Source organism: Coregonus clupeaformis, chromosome 14 (assembly GCF_020615455.1).
Source record: "Coregonus clupeaformis isolate EN_2021a chromosome 14, ASM2061545v1, whole genome shotgun sequence".
Classification (NCBI taxonomy): domain Eukaryota; kingdom Metazoa; phylum Chordata; class Actinopteri; order Salmoniformes; family Salmonidae; genus Coregonus; species Coregonus clupeaformis.
The window spans coordinates 10,030,338-10,047,170 of record NC_059205.1 but is presented as its reverse complement, the minus strand read 5'-3'; the positions used below and the strand labels follow the sequence as shown (position 1 = coordinate 10,047,170).

The window sequence follows — 16,833 nt, the reverse complement described above, 5'->3', positions numbered from 1 at the left end:
AGCTGGTGCCATTTCTTTGCCAATTACCCTGTTGTGGTTGCCTAGGCCACCACGGCTTGGTAGGACAATCCCTTCTCATATGTCCTGATTGATTGCACCTCCAGCAGACACCTGGTCTTCTTGGTCCACCACTCTGGTGTGTCTGATGCTGTGGTTGGTACTATTGATTCTTGGGTCTCTTTTCATTATTCTTGTTTTGCCACTCTCCAGGGGATAGTTGTAAGGCAGGAGCTCTTTGGTCTTGCTGCTGAGGCGTTATCTGTTGACCTCCTTGGAGAACAGGTGTAGCTTGTGTTTTAATTTTTGTCCTTTCTTGTCAGTTCTTCCAGCTGCAACTGTCCCAGTTTTCTCATAATCTCTCTCCACTGCTTGGCCAATTTCCATTAATCCCTCCTGTATTTCTGACGTGATTCTGACGTTAGTCCTTCTGTCTCAGTCTGTCCTTAATCAGAGTTAGCATACTGTCTAAGTTCTTCACCTTCCTCATCACTTGTATTCCCCCCATCTCTTTGCCCAGCATACTCTTGTTCATCTATCCCATAATTTTCCAGTTCCGTTAACATGCCCCTCAGTCCTCCATAATAGTCTATATCTAAATGTGATTGTTCTCCTCTTCCTGGTGTGGAAACCTGCTGCTTCCTTTTTTACCTCTTCTATCTCTACATTCCCTGTTATTGAGACTAGACCTGTGACCTGAGAATACTGCCCCCCTTCTGTGTATGGTGGTGGTGTAGTTAAGCCAGCCTTTTTTGGTTCACTCTCCCTCTCCATCATTATCCTTCTAGCCTTTGCTATGCTGTCCCTCCAACTCTTTCCTTCCTCACAGAATATTTTCAAGATTTCTCTCTCTCTCTCTCTCTCTCTCTCTCTCTCTCTCTCTTCTTCTTCTTTCCAAAAAATGAAATGTTATCCCTATCCTTTCTTTTAATATTCTTCTTATCCTTTGTTCCCTTGTCTCATCTCCCATTAAAATAAGACACTCGCTCCCCTGTGCTTCCGAACTATACTCTTATTTTCCTTTGTTCCCTTATCTTATCCCAAACCTATAAAATAGCCCTAGAGACTTTTCCTGTCTCTAGGTATTTTCCCAATACCCTATTGGTTCTAGGTCACTAGACCACACCCTACTTTCCCCGATCAATATCCTCGTTACTCTACTTTTCTAAAACCCTCCCATTGTACTAACGTACTCTATTTTCCCCGTATCTGAACTTTTGTATCTGTTTTCCCGTGGTTCTCTTTCTAATCTTCGTCTCGGCATTTATTCACAAACCTTGGCTTTCAACTCTCCCTTTCCTTGTTTATATCTGGACTGCTAATCCCTATCCTAAATTCTCCTATCTAGATTTCTATTATTAATCTCCTTTTCAGCTCGATTCGTACTCGCTAGTCTGTCTCTCTTTTACCCGCGAACTAAAACATGGCATTAGTAAAGTCTATTCCCAAACCACCAATAACTAATAGTATATTTGCATTCATATTATTAAAATACATTACTTTCCTCTGTCTACCCATACAATTCACCGTTGCAATTCTAACTTCCCTACTAAATTACTTTCCTTTGTTATCAATTCAAATCCTGGCCCCAGCTCTATCGCAATTGCCAGTCCACTATTCAATTTATGTGACTGTCCTTTCTGATTACGCTCTAATTAATAAAACAAATACTTGCAAGCATACATTTAATTCACACCCATGTTCAATTCAATATTCCAAATTACAGGGAATGGCCGGCAGGGATGTAGCTCAGTTGGTAGAGCATGGCATTTGCAACGCCAGGGTTGTGGGTTCGATTCCCATGAAAAATGAAAAAATTATGTATGCACTCACTAACTGTAAGTCGCTCTGGATAAGAGCTTCTGCTAAAATGTAAATAACCAGAACACCTAGTTTTTAGTCAGTAATGCAGGACTATGCTTTATTGGAATGACAAATAAATCCTCCTTTATCCTAATTAAAATGGTCTGTAGTTCTTATTTCTTGCACATACCATACTTATAATTTAGCAGTCAACGAGTCAACTCTACATTCATTAATTTGGTAACAGATCTAACGAATTTAATCAAATGGATTATGCTTTTCCCCCCTAATTTACTACAATTCCTTTACTATATCACCTCTGCTCCCGAAATGATAGATAGTTATTATACTGCTTAACATTTTCTACCACACGCTCTATGTACTGTCTCCCACCCCCCACGTACGTCTACGTGTTTGGGCGCACAAGCCAGCACTCATATATTATTTCACTTTTACCCACTCTCTAATAATCACTTATCCGCACATAACATCATCAACGTTTGGGAGGGCGCAGGTGGACCTGTTTACCTCTCTGGGCAATGCACACTGCCCCCTGTGGTACTCCATGTTGGAGCCACCAGGGCCTCTGGGCTTGGATGCTCTGGCTCACGATTGACACCTTGGCAACTGCCCCTGAGACCCGACCTGCTGTCTCAGGCCGGGGGAACTCTGTGGCATGCGAGACCGCACCGCCTCAGTCTGTGGGCTTGGCCACTGAACGGCACCAATGGTCCATGTTAGGACTACAGGCACCGGCTACAACCGCGGCATACCAGTTGTGCTGGCGGTTGTTCTGCTCTTGGTGCACTGGTATTGAGGTTGTGCCCGAGTCATGCGGGGTGCAGTATGTCCTCCAATACCTGCAGTCTCGCTTGGATGAGGGCTTGGCAGCCTCTACACTGAGAGGGTATTTGGCCGCTATATCTGCCTGCCATGTGGGGTGGATGGACAGGCCAGTGGGGCGCCATCCCTTGGTCTCCAGGTTTATGAAGGGGGTTTGTCGCCTGATTCCAGCTAGGACCCGCTCAATGGCGAGCTGGGATCTGGATGTGGTCTTGGCAGCTTTAGCAAAGCCGCCTTTCGAACCATTGGAGTCTGCCTCCCTGAAACACCTCTCTATGAAGGTGGTTTTCTTGGTGGCGATTACTTCCATGAAGAGGGTGGGTGAGCTCCATGCTTTTCGGTAAGTTCTGAGTGCTACCGGATGGTATATCTCTCCGCCCCAACCCTTCATTCCTCCCGAAGGTTCTGTCAGACAGGCATGTGAACATCCCTTTTATCCTGTCTGCTTACGACCCCCCGGCAGTGGCGGGGGAGTCTGGGCCTCCCTCCGGCATGCTGTGCCCTGTGCGGGCACTGGCTGACTATGTGGAGCGGACACGGTCAGTGAGAACAACAGACCAGCTCTTTGTTTCACTGGATCATGGACACGATTACGACAGCATACCGCCTGGCTGGCAGGCCAATGCTGGGATCTGTGGTGGCACATTTAACACGAGGTGATATCTGTGCCGCGACCAGCTGGGCTTCCTCTTGTACCTTTACTAGGTACTATCGGGTAAATGTGGCACCTCCCTCTGTGGTTGGTTCAGCTGTCCTGGGCGTCGCCTCCCCTTCCGGGGACTGTGCCGGGACCCCCATTCCACATTGACGGCCCCTGCGTCTCGGTTCCGCGCTGGGACTTCGCCGCTGGCTGGCCAGGTCCCTCTAGCACCGACTAAATCAGGTACGGGTATGATCCAATATAGTGAAACATAACGAAGGTTATGTATGTAACCACGGTTATGTGAGCTATATGGATCACTCCAATCCTCTACGGTGCTAGATGCGCCTCAAAAATGATGTAGAGAACGTGTGGTCTATGGGGTCTATATATAGGGGCGGACCCCAGCCGTGACACAGGTGTACAGGAGTAAATCTGTAAATCCTCACCTTGGATGTATCCCTCCACCGCGGAGTGATACCAATATATTGATGGGATCCATATAGCTCACATAAAAGTGGTTACATACGTAACCTTAATTTACTAGACTGTGATACCAACTTTCTGTTTACACAGCCTGAAACTAAGCACTGCAAAATCTTGGAACGTTTCCTTACAAACCAGAATGTTTAATAAAATTAAATTTGAACTTAGTCTACCGGTTGTCTGTGCTGTTGGTCTTTCAGATGGTCAAAATTTGAGATAAAATATCCACAGGAAAGTATTATTTACCTGACTTTTTAGAGCACCGGTACTGCCATTTGAGATTTCTATCAGCTGCCACATGCACAAAACCATGTAAACACCTGCACGACTTGAATTAGTATGCATGCATCGGGTGTATGTACTCCTGTCTTGTGCATGTGCCTTAGGTCAGTTTTTCCCAACTCCAGTCCTTGAGTACCACCAACAGCACACAATATTGTTGTCACCCCGGACAAGCACACGGATTCAACTTGTAAACTAATCATCAAGCCCTCAATGAGTTGAATCAGGTAAGTTTCCCCAGGGCAACAAGAGTTGAAGAGCTGGGAAACACTGCCTTAGGTGATGAGCAAACATATCTTGATTGCCAGACAGAGAGACCTGCGTTTTAGTCGGTTTGTTTATAATAATACTTTCCTGTTGATATTTTGTCTCAAATTTCGACCCGAATGCATCGCAGTGCCTGAGGCGTCACTACAGACCCGGGTTCAATCCTGGGCTGTGTTGCAGCCGGCTGGGACCGGGAGACTTATGAGGCAGCGTACAATTGGCCCAGAGTCGTCCGGGTTAAGGGAGGGTTTGGCCGGCCGGGGGATGTCCTTGTCCCATCGTGCTCAAGTGACTCCGGTGGCGGGCCAGGCGCATGCACGCTGACACCGTCGCCAGTTGTACGGTGTTTCCTCTGACACATTGGTGCGTCTGGCTTCCGGGTTAAGCGAGCAGTGTGTCAAGAAGCAGTGCGACTTGGCAGGGTCGTGTTTCGGAGGATGCACGGCTCTCGACCTTCGCCTCTCCCGAGTCCGTAGGGGAGTTGCAGCGATGGGACCAGACTGTAACTACCAACTGGATATTACGAAATTGGGGAGGAAAAAAGGTAAAAAGCCATTTACAAAAAATAACAAATAAAATAAATTATACCCGAATAAGAACCAACCCCACGGATAATTGGCAGAATAAGTTCAAATAAAATTGTATTCAACATTCGTGACAGACAAGGGATGTTTAGGGGTTTTTTCTATATAAAAATGTGTGACTATGCTGTACATGCAATGGAAAGCATAGTCCCATTACCTGCAGTCTACCATCTCCACAGGTACAATAAGCTGAGCCGTAACATCAGAGAGCTCAGAAGATCTGTGATCTGGACGAGAAGGATGGCTTCAGAGCTCACAGCACAGGTCAACTGCTTGAGAAACTGTGAGTATCACTGTGACCTGCTGAATTCAAACTCGGGTCCCTTGTGCCCATAGGAAACTGTCATCTAAAATGAAGTGTGGGTAACAGATTTACTACAGAGTGATGATGGTGTCTAACATTTCCATCTCGTCTTAAAGGTACGGCACTGGGCTGATCCCTACCAAACAGAACTTGGCTCTCACAGAGAAAGTCAAAGCCTCTTTGACCTCCATCTCTCAATAACATTAGTATAAGTAAAAGTAGATAAATATCACTTTATTCGTCAATTGTACACAAGGTCCAACTGAAATTTGATTTCTGCTTTATCCCAACCCTTCCAAAAGACACGCATTCTTATACAGGTTGGAGCAGGTGGCTGCCACATTGGGCACCCCTGAAACAGTTGTTGTTGTGGGGGTGGGGGTGGGGGATGGGGGGTTAAGTGCCTTGCTCAAGGGCATCTAGGATTTGATAGCAGTGCCAGCTCACTTCCCGCCAGATTTTCCCATCAGACCCAGGATTCGGAACTGGAAACCCTCCAGTTGCTAGCTCGCCTCTCTAACTGCTAGGCTACCCGCCTCCCCTAGATGATAATGCCTCCCCTAGATGATAATGCCTCCCCTAGATGATAATGCCTCCCCTAGATGATAATGCCTCCCCTAGATGATAATGCCTCCCCTAGATGTTAGTGCCTCCCCTAGATGATAATGCCTCCCCTAGATGATAATGCCGCCCCTAAATGTTAGTGCCTCCCCTAGATGATAATGCCTCCCCTAGATGATAGTGCCTCCCCTAGATGATAATGCCTCCCCTAGATGATAATGCCTCCCCTAGATGTTAATGCCTCCCCTAGATGATAGTGCCTCCCCTAGATGATAATGCCTCCCCTAGATGTTAGTGCCTCCCCTAGATGATAATGCCTCCCCTAGATGATAATGCCTCCCCTAGATGTTAGTGCCTCCCCTAGATGTTAATGCCTCCCCTAGATGATAGTGCCTCCCCTAGATGATAATGCCTCACCTAGATGATAATGCCTCCCCTAGATGATAGTGCCTCCCCTAGATGATAGTGCCTCCCCTAGATGATAATGCCTCCCCTAGATGATAATGCCTCCCCTAGATGATAGTGCCTCCCCTAGATGATAGTGCCTCCCCTAGATGATAATGCCTCCCCTAGATGTTAGTGCCTCCCCTTGATGATAATGCCTCCCCTAGATGATAATGCCTCCCCTTGATGATAATGCCTCCCCTAGATGTTAGTGCCTCCCCTAGATGATAATGCCTCCCCTAGATGATAATGCCTCCCCTAGATGATAATGCCTCCCCTAGATGTTAGTGCCTCCCCTAGATGATAATGCCTCCCCTAGATGATAATGCCTCCCCTAGATGTTAGTGCCTCCCCTAGATGATAATGCCTCCCCTTGATGATAATGCCTCCCCTAGATGTTAGTGCCTCCCCTTGATGATAATGCCTCCAGCCTATCTTGCCCACCATAATGATTAGCTTACAAATGGCTCAGAACCTGATGACAGCCATCACCTCAATTAGATTGTGCTTCTGTGATTATCTACAGTATTTAGTGCTTTGTGGTCTTGACTGTACCTTAGATGTATATGTGGGACCAGAGATTGTAACAGACCCAGCTTTCCTTGTCACGAGGTGAGTGTTGGGTTTTGATTTTGTCTGATTACTTTTTTTCTTTCTTTCTAACATCTTGTCAGTGTTCAAACCAGCTGCTCTGTCCCCAAATCCTAAATTATTTATTTCATCAGAAATATGGAAGACTTTGTAACCTGGGTTGACTCTTCAAAGATCAAACTGCATGTCATGACCTACAATGATGAGGTGAGACTACTATCAAACATAAACTGCACTTTGTCACTCATCTTGACTATGTTTGAGAGCTCAAAAGTTATGGGCATATGTTTGGTTGAAGATGGTCTAGTCTATGATGGTAAATAGTGTTGTACAAATGGGGATTCTGATCGTCTTGTTGTCTTTTTTTTTCTCAGAGGGATGACTTTGATCTTGTGGTATAGACCTATTGACCGACGGGGTCATTGAAGTGGCTTGCATGCTTGTGTGTGCATTTCAAGTATGAGCATGTGTATGTGTGTGTGTGTGTATTTTGACCGTGCAAGTGTGTGGGACAATTTTTTTGGAGTGTTTTCTCTCATTTCAACATGGTGTTTAAAAATAAATAATCAAATAAACATTGAGAAGATGGTAAATATACTTTTCAACAAATAATTACTTACAGTTATGTATGTTTTGTAAACAAACTCACGGTAACGAGTCCTTTCACACTTTAGGCAATTTGCATATAGAATTTTCCTTCTGAGACATCGTAAAGGACCCCCACCTCGTAATGTAAACATGGATAATGCATTTTCAATGCCTTTTATACTCCAGCAAATCGGATTATACCAACACTATGGATGCACAGAAAGCTCCACTACGCTCACATTAGCAACCACAGGTCAGTATGCATCCATACAGGTATGCGACATGACACGCAGCTGAAACAGGCACAAGTCCATCCACTCATGCAATACACAGACTAAATCCCACCCTCCCCTAAGGCACCCATGTACAAGGTCCCACCCATGTACAAGGTCCCACCCATGTACAAGGTCGCACCCATGTAGGAACTTTGCTGTTAACAGAATCCATTAATATATTATAACTAAGTGACAGTTTTAATATTTGGTTACAGCTGTTAACAGAAACCATAAATGTATTATAATTGACAGTTTTAATATTTGGTTACAAAGGGAACCCAGACCATCTCCTCTTTCACAGTCCTTACGCATCAGATCCACCAGAAACGCACATAGACGATAAGTGTAATGAAGAAGACTGCCCCAGCTGCTATCTTGGCATAGGTGGATCGGGTGTTGAGGTACTTGGCATCGCTGCGGTACTTCTTTGAAAGGCTGGACAGATTGCTGGCTTTGGTGTCGAGAGCTGGAGGGAAAAAATGAGAGATGAATATTTAGGACCGTAATGTAACCAATAGCTGCATTATATCTAACCGTGTATGTATGCATGCTTCAATCGTAAATTAATGGGAAAGATGGAAAAAGGGCAATTCTGCTACTTTTCAACCACCATCTCCTGCTCAAAACCTGTGTATACATGTGTGAAAACAGCACGGTTCTATTATGTGGTTAAAAAGATAAGGTCCTAAAAAAAATGCTTCTCTGTGACATCAGAGTAGGATTAAAAGTAAATAACTGATTTTCTAAATGTGCAACAAGTTTCAAATACAAGGTAGCGTATTTTCTTGCTCACCACGTAACTGCGAATCTCAGTGTTTGGAAAATCACTGTTTTAACTTCTGATGATGTCATCGGGTAGAACTTTAACTAAACATTTTTTCTACAAAACTTAGAAATGTGCACTTTTCACATGCTGAAACTGTTATTGTGCTGGAGATAACTGATGTATAAATGTGGTGGTTGCCCTTTAATATATATTGTGGTTCAACTGATGTCACGGAATATGGACCCAGCTCCATTTTAGATAACGTTATGTATGAAAACATCTGACAAACTTTGATTTTGGGGTGAACTATCCCTTTTAAATTATTTCTGTGTATTTTATGTCTGTATGGCAGGTCTGATGCCAGGGCTGTGTACTGTACGAGGTATGATTATTATAATTACCCGATAGGGCCTCTCCTCGTTGCAGGACCTCTTCAATGTTTGCCACCATGATCCGCTGGACATCCTGCAGTTCTGTGTTGATGCTGCCCAGGTTCCTCCGTGCCCTGCTGTCAATGTAGTTTTTTTTTGTCTTCTGGATGTACGTGTCTGAGGACAGAGGGAAGGATGACATGTAATTACACACTAAGTGTTGGTTTATGGTGCATCTCAATTCCATTAAGTCATTTAGCAGACGCTCTTATCCAGAGCAATTTACAGGAGCAATTAGGGTTAGTTACCTTGCTCAACGGCACATTGAAAAACATGGGATGGGGGAACGCAATATAGCGAGGAATTTGCTTTTGCCAGACTTTAACTGTTAGTTGTTGGTATTTACATCAGTGTGGATTAAGGAAAGGAATTATGATGCACCCCTTGCTTCTCAAATTATTTTTGTTTGCCTGGGATGACTTAATGGGACGATTATGGGTGAAAAAAGAAAACCTCTCACCAAACTCAATGAAAGAGTACGGCCTGGAGACTGTGGGAACTTTCTTTCCATGCTGCTCATGGAATTCTGTCTGGAGGTCTTCCAGGTACCCAAAGACCAGCTTCTTGGGAAACACAGCTTCACACAAGGCCAAGTAGCACACGCCATGTTCTATTACATAGCTGGGGAGACAGACAAATAGCACATGCCATGTTCTATTACATAGCTGGGGAAACAGACAAGTAGGACACGCCCTGTTCTATTACATAGCTGGGGAGACAGACAAGTAGGACACGCCATGTTCTACTACATAGCTGGGGAGACAGACAAGTAGGACACGCCATGTTCTATTACATAGCTGGGGAGACAGACAAGTAGGACACGCCATGTTCTATTACATAGCTGGGGAGACAGACAAGTAGGACACGCCATGTTCTATTACATAGCTGGGGAGACAGACAAGTAGCACACGCCATGTTCTATTACACAGCTGGGGAGACAGACAAGTAGGACACGCCATGTTCTATTACACAGCTGGGGAGACAGACAAGTAGCACACGCCAGGTTCTATTACATAGCTGGGGAGACAGACAAGTAGCACACGCCAGGTTCTATTACATAGCTGGGGAGACAGACAAGTAGGACACGCCATGTTCTATTACACAGCTGGGGAGACAAGTAGCACACGCCATGTTCTATTACATAGCTGGGGAGACAGACAAGTAGGACACGCCATGTTCTATTACATAGCTGGGGAGACAGACAAGTAGCACACGCCAGGTTCTATTACATAGCTGGGGAGACAGACATTAGTATGTTAGTGGAAAGTAACAGAGTTAAAGTGAAGCTTGATTGAGATTTTCACACGGACCCACATCATCCGTCCAGTGACAGTCTAGGGAGTTATCGTAAAAAGGGCAAGTCTCCAGAGTTAGTCCTTACCACGTTACCAGTCTTGCCTAGTTTACAAAGGAAAAACTCTGGGCCCTGAATGACACAGCAGACAAACTGCAGAGTGCATACTAAAAGAAGGGCGAGGTCACAATCGGAACATCACTAACTTCTTTAACACCACAAAAATACACAATGATGATGACGACAGTATTATAAACACAGATTCAGGAGGAGGTCCTAGAGAGTTCCTCCTTTGATTGTCACACAAGACCGCTACTTGATTGGTAAATATAGAACGGTGGGTAGGCCGTTTGCAAAATATTAATGACATTTGTACATAGAAGATTAATCATGTCTGGAAAATGTCAGCAGACGTGTTGCTTTGTTACTAAGTGTTAGTGTTTTTAGTATTATGCTGGTTATTAATGTTTAAACAAGGATGTGTTCTTAAGGCCTCATCAGCCCGGTTATTAGTTGGTTAGTTATCATGGGTTACAATCAATAGTTACTCAATTAATAAGCACAATTTTGCATGTTCAGCCTAGGAGAGCCTGTAGAGTGTGTGTGTGTGTGTGTCTAGTCCATCCAACCTTGATACAATTGGTTGTGAGTGTGAAAGAGAAATTCATCTTCATTAGCTTATTTTACTGAACAAAAATATAAACAACCATTTCAAAGATTTTACTGGAGTTACAGTTCATATAAGGAAATCAGTCAATTGAAATAAATTCATTAGGCCCTAATCTATGGATTTCACATGACTGGGCAGGGGCACAGCCATGGGTGTGCCTGGGAGGGCAAAGGCCCACCCACTTGGCAGCCAGGCCCATCCACTGGGGAGCCAGGTCCAGCCAATCAGAATATATTTTTCTCAACAAAAGGGCTTTATTACAGACAGAAATACTCCTCAGCAACCCCCCTCAGACGATCCCGCAGGTGAAGAAGCCGGATGTGGAGGTCCTGGGCTGGCGTGGTTACGCGTGCGTGGTCTGCGGTTGTGAAGCCGGTTGGACGTACTGCCAAATTCTCCAAAACGTTAGAGGCAGTTTATGGTAGAGAAATGAACATTCAATTCTCTGGCAACAGCTCTGGTGGACATTCCTGCAGTCAGCATGCCAATTGCACGCACCCTCAAAACTTGAGACATCTGTGGCATTGTGTTGTGTGACAAAACTGCACATTTTCAAGTGGCCTTTTATTGTCCCCAGCACACTGTATAATGATCATGCTGTTTAATCAGCTTCTTCATATGCCACACCTGTCAGGTGGATGGATTATCTTGGCGAAGGAGAAATGCTCACTAACTGGGATGTAAACAAATTTGTGCACAAAATTTGAGAAAAATAAGCTTTTTGTGCGGGATTTTTTTATTTGAGCTCATGAAACCAACACTTCACATGTTGCGTTTATATTTTTGATCAATGTAGTAACCTTCCGCAACAATATCACTCTGGATGCAGTAGGGACTGATATTATTTCAGATCAATGTAAAAGATATATAAAACGTAATATATTAAGAAAATCCACTTCTAACAATACTTACTGGAAGGACATGACCCCAGCCTCCAGAGTACATCTGTTGGGGCTCTGGGCATTGAGTTTACGACACAGCTGCTTAGCCTGGCTCTGGTAGTGTTGCAAGTCTCTTCCTGACTAAACATAGCCGAGATAAAAAGGGTATAAAATCACACATTTTTGCAGTTATAACAAACAGCAACACTTTATCTGATAGAATGCAAATGGTAAATATAAATGTTAGCTAGTAGTATTCAGCAGAATGATGTAACAGCCTTGCTAACTTGACAAACATGATTAAGTTAGTTAGCTAGGAAGTATGCTACATGACCAAAGGTATGAGGACACCTGCTCGTCGAACATCTGCACACACTTCAGGTCTCTAATTCACAATTTGACAACAACTTGATAATATTCTCAGACTATTCTCAATTTAATCTGATCTTTACGTATAGCCTACTAAAATACACCACATGACCAAAAGTATGTGGACACCTGCTTGTCGAACACCTCATTCCAAAATCATGGGCATTAATATGGAGTTGTTCCCCCCTTTGCTGCTATAACAGCCGCCACTCTTCTGGGAAGGGTTTCCACTAGATGTTGGAACATTGCTGCGGGGACTTGCTTCCATTCAGCCACAATAGCATTAGTGAGGTCGGGCACTGATGTTGGGCGAATAGGCCTATCTCGCAGTCGGCGTTCCAATTCATCCCAAAGGTGTTAGATGGTGTTGAGGTCAGGGCTCTGTACAGGCCAGTCAAGTTCTTCCGCACTGATAGACAAACCATTTCTGTATGGACCTCGCTTTGTGCATGGGGGCATTGTCATGCTGAAACAAGAAAAGGCCTTCCCCAAACTGTTGACACAAAATTGGGAGCACAGAATTGTCTAGAATGTCATTTTATGCTGTAGCATTAAGATTTCCCTTCACTGGAACTAAGGGGCCTAGCCCGAACCATGAAAAACAGCCCCAGACCATTATTCCTCCTCCAAACTTTACAGTTGGCGCTATGCATTGGGGCAGGTAGTGTTCTCCTGGCATCCACCAAAACCAGATTCGTCCTGTCGGACTGCCAGATGGTGAAGCATGAATCATCACTCCAGAGAATGCGTTTCCCCCTGCTCCAGAGTCCAATGGTGGCGAGCTTTACACCACTCCAGCCGACGCTTGGCATTGCGTATTGTGATCTTAGGCTTGTGTGCGGCTGCTCGGCCATGGAAACCCATTTTATGAAGTTCCCGACGAACAGTTCTTGTACTGACGTTGCTTCCAGAGGCAGATTGGAACTCTGTAGTGAGTGTTGCAAACGACGACAGATGGTTTGTATGCGCTACGCGCTTCAGCACTCACCGGTCCCGTTCTGTGAGCTTGTGTGGCTTACCACCTCGTGGCTGAGCCGTTGTCGCTCCTAGACATTTCCACTTCACAATAACAGCACTTACAATTGACCGGGGCAGCTCTAGCAGGGCAGAAATTTCACTAACTGACTTGTTGGAAATGTGGCATCCTACGACTGTGCCACGTTGAAAGTCATGGAGCTCTTCAGTAAGGCCATTCTACTGCCAATGTTTGTCTATGGAGAATGCATGGCTGTGTGCTCAATTTTACACCTGTCAGCAACGGATGTGTCTGAAATAACCGAATCCACTCATTTGAAGGGGTGTCCACATACTTGTGGTATGTACAGTGCATTCAGAAAGTATTCAGACCCCTTCACCTTTTCGTTACCTTACAGCCTTATGCTAAAATTGATTAAATTGTCCCCCCCCCTCCCCTCAGTCTACATACAATACCCCATAATGACAAAGCAAAAACAGGTTAATACATTTTTGCATATTTATGTTTTTAAAAAACTGAAACATCACATTTACTTAAGTATTCAGACCCTTTACTCAGTACTTTGTTGAAGCGTCTTAAGTATGACGATACAAGCTTGGCACACCTGTATTTGGGGAGTTTCTCCCATTCTTCTCTGCAGATCCTCTCAACCTCTGTCAGGTTGGATGGGGACGTCGCTGCACAGCTATTTTTAGGTCTCTCCAGAGATGTTCGATCGGGTTCAAGTCCGGGCTCTGGCTGGGCCACTGAAGGACATTCAGAGACTTGTCCCGAAGCCACTCCTGTGTTGTCTTGGCTGTGTGCTTAGGGTCGTTGTCCTGGCTGTGTGCTTAGGGTCGTTGTCCTGTTGGAAGGTGAACCTTCGCCCCAGTCTGAGGACCTGAGCTCTCTGGAGCAGGTTTTCATCAAGGATCTTTCTGTACTTTTCTCTGTTCATCTTTCCCTCGATCCTGACTGGTCTTCCAGTCCCTGCCGCTGAAAAACATCCCCACAGCATGATGCTGCCTCCACCATGCTTCACCGTAGGGATGGTATTGGCCAGGTGATGAGCAGTACCTGGTTTCCTCTGGACATGATGCTTGGCATTCAGGCCAAAGAGTTCAATCTTGGTTTCATCATTTCATCAGACCAGAGAATCTTGTTTCTCATGGTCTGAGAGTTCTTTAGGTGCCTTTTGGCAAACTCCAAGCGGGCTGTCATGTGCCTTTAACGGAGGAGTGGCTTCCTTCCGTCTGGCCACTCTACCATAAAGGCCTGATTGGTGGAGTGCTGCAGAGATGGTTTCCTTTTGGAAGGTTCTCCCATCGCCACAGAGGAACTCTGGAGCTCTGTCAGAGTGACCATTGGGTTCTTGGTCACTTCCCTGACCAAGGCCCTTCTCCCCCGATTGCTCAGTTTGGCCGGGCGACCAGCTCCAGGAAGAGTCTTGGTGGTTCCAAACTTCTTCCATTTAAGAATGATGAGGCCACTGTTCTTGGGGATCTTCAATGCTGCAGACATTTTTTGGTACCCTTCCCCAGATCTGTGCCTCGACACAATCCTGTCTCGGAGCTCTACGGACAATTACGTCGACTTCATGTCTTGGTTTGTGCTCTGAGGGTATACTTATGTAAATAAGTGATTTTTAATTTTAATACATTTGCAATAAAAAAAAAACATTCTGCTTTGTCAAAATCAAATCAAATCACATTTATTGGTCACATACACATGGTTAGCGGATGTTATTGCGAGTGTAGTGAAATGCTTGTGCTTCTAGTTCTGACAGTGCAGCAATAACTAGCAAGTAATATCTAACAGCTCCACAACAAATACCTAATACACACAAATCTAAGTAAAGGAATGGAATAAGAATATATAAATATATGGATGAGCAATGTCATCGTCAGAGCGGCATAGTCTAAGATGCAATAGATAGTATAGAATACAGTATATACATATGAAATGGGTAATGCAAGATATGTCAACATTATTAAAGTGACTAGTGTTCCATTTATTAAAGTGGCCAGTGATTTTCAAGTCTGTATGTAGGCAGCAGCCTCTCTGTGCTAGTGATGGCTGTTTAACAGTCTGATGGCCTTGAGATAGAAACTGTTTTTCAGTCTCTCGGTCCCAGCTTTGATGCACCTGTACTGACCTCGCCTTCTGGATGATAGCGAGGTGAACAGGCAGTGGCTCGGGTGGTAGTTGTCCTTGATTATCTTTTTGCCTTCCTGTGATATCGGGTGCTGGAAGTGTCCTGGAGGGCAGGTAGTTTGCCCCCGGTGATGCGTTGTGCAGCCAACACCACCCTCTGGAGAGCCCTGCGGTTGTGGGCGGTGCAGTTGCCGTACCAGGCGGTGATACAGCCGACAAGATGCTCTCAATTGTGCATGTGTAAAAGTTTCTGAGGGTTTTAGGTGACAGGTCAAATTTCTTCAGCCTCCTGAGGTTGAAGATACGCTGTTGCGCCTTCTTCACCACACTGTCTGTGTGGGTGGACCATTTCAGTTTGTCAGTGATATGTACGCCGAGGAACTTAAAACTTTCCACCTTCTCCACTGCTGTCCCGTCGATGTGGATAGGGGGGTAATCCCTCTGCTGTTTCCTGAAGTCCACGATCATCTCCTTTGTTTTGTTGACATTGAGTGAGAGGTTATTTTCCTGAAACCAAACTCAGAGAGCCCTCATTATGGGATATTGTGTGTAGATTGAGGGGGGAAAAAATTGGGATCCATTTTAGAATAAGGCTGTAACTTAACAACATTTTGAAAAACTGAAGGGGTCTGAATACTTTCCAAATAAACTGTATAGTATAGCTCTCAAACTCTAGGTAGCATTCTGCCTTCTCACTAGAGTTCTCAGCCATTAGCTTCACCGACGACTGGTTCAGGTTAACTACAATCCCAACACTGTGTTTTAACGTTTAGAAACGTCAATAATCATTGCTTGCAATATTGCTTTCGAAACATATGGCCCTTATCTTTCATCAGCAACAAAGAATCATTCAAATAAAAAAGATACACTTACTGTAGCAGTTTAGTAGAGATCCATACAGCTTCCTACACTTCCACTACACGTCCCGAGTTACATTTACACACAGGTGTTCAGAGCATGCTAGATAACTAGCTAACTTTAATTAGCTAGTTATCTAATACAGTATGTTTTCAGTAAACAAGTGCTGTACCATGGACATGTGGGAACACTAACCCTATCAAGGTGTGTATCAATTTAACCTTTTATTATTATTATTATTATTATTATTATTATTTCTAGCTGATATGAAAGACAAGGTCCTTATGCTTCCAAAACCGTACCGCAAACGACGTGTGTTAATGTTCAGATTGAGCGACCGGGCTCTTAAAAATACACCCCCATACAGAAGATGCCTTCGTCCAATGACTTACGTGTAGTATAATGACACTGAGTCATGATCGAGGGCTAACGTTAACTAGGAAACACATTTTGTTCATTCAAACCTGCTCGTCTTCTTGCATCGATGCAGCAAGCGGCAGTCCATCTGCTACCCGAGCGATCATTGTCAGCAAAACCATCTTGATCGAAACCTCTCAAATTCACACCACAGATTGAGTTGTAGGTGTTCGCTGGCTGTGCAAAAACTTCCAATAAACTTGGCTGCGTAGCTTCTGCTGTCAAATCTGACGCACTGGAGGGAAGCTCGATGTGTGAGCTGGCCGGAAGTCCTTGTTGTTGCGCCCTGGAATTGGGTCCGACTGCAAATACTTTTTTCTTACCAACTTTCTTACAAATAGCCATAACTGTATCTTTTGTAAATTATACAATA

At 44.6% G+C, this 16,833-nt stretch overlaps 1 protein-coding gene and 1 pseudogene across 1 annotated transcript; one reads left to right on the top strand and one right to left on the bottom strand.

Annotated features, from left to right (window-relative positions):
- Positions 1–2,951: 2,951 nt before the first annotated feature.
- Positions 2,952–7,203, top strand: LOC121581681 (annotated as a pseudogene).
- Positions 7,204–7,375: 172 nt separating this feature from the next.
- Positions 7,376–16,701, bottom strand: LOC121580706 (vesicle-trafficking protein SEC22b-B-like). Its single transcript, XM_045224666.1, has 5 exons — positions 16,508–16,701; positions 11,739–11,848; positions 9,323–9,483; positions 8,833–8,979; positions 7,376–8,131 (listed from the first exon to the last, which is right to left on the bottom strand). Exons 1-5 carry the CDS (start codon positions 16,580–16,582, stop codon positions 7,977–7,979), a joined length of 648 nt encoding a protein of 215 aa, XP_045080601.1. The 5' UTR covers positions 16,583–16,701; the 3' UTR covers positions 7,376–7,976.
- Between the last annotated feature and the right edge of the window lie 132 nt (positions 16,702–16,833).

Excerpts from the sequence above, each read along its gene's own strand:
- LOC121580706 (XM_045224666.1), bottom strand. The coding sequence starts at position 16,582 with ATGGTTTTGCTGACAATGATCGCTCGGGTAGCAGATGGACTGCCGCTT. Across the intron at positions 11,849-16,507 it reads CGATGCAAGAAGACGAGCAG|TCAGGAAGAGACTTGCAACA; the intron begins GTTTGAATGAAC and ends GGCTATGTTTAG. Across the intron at positions 9,484-11,738 it reads GCTGGGGTCATGTCCTTCCA|CTATGTAATAGAACATGGCG; the intron begins GTAAGTATTGTT and ends CTGTCTCCCCAG.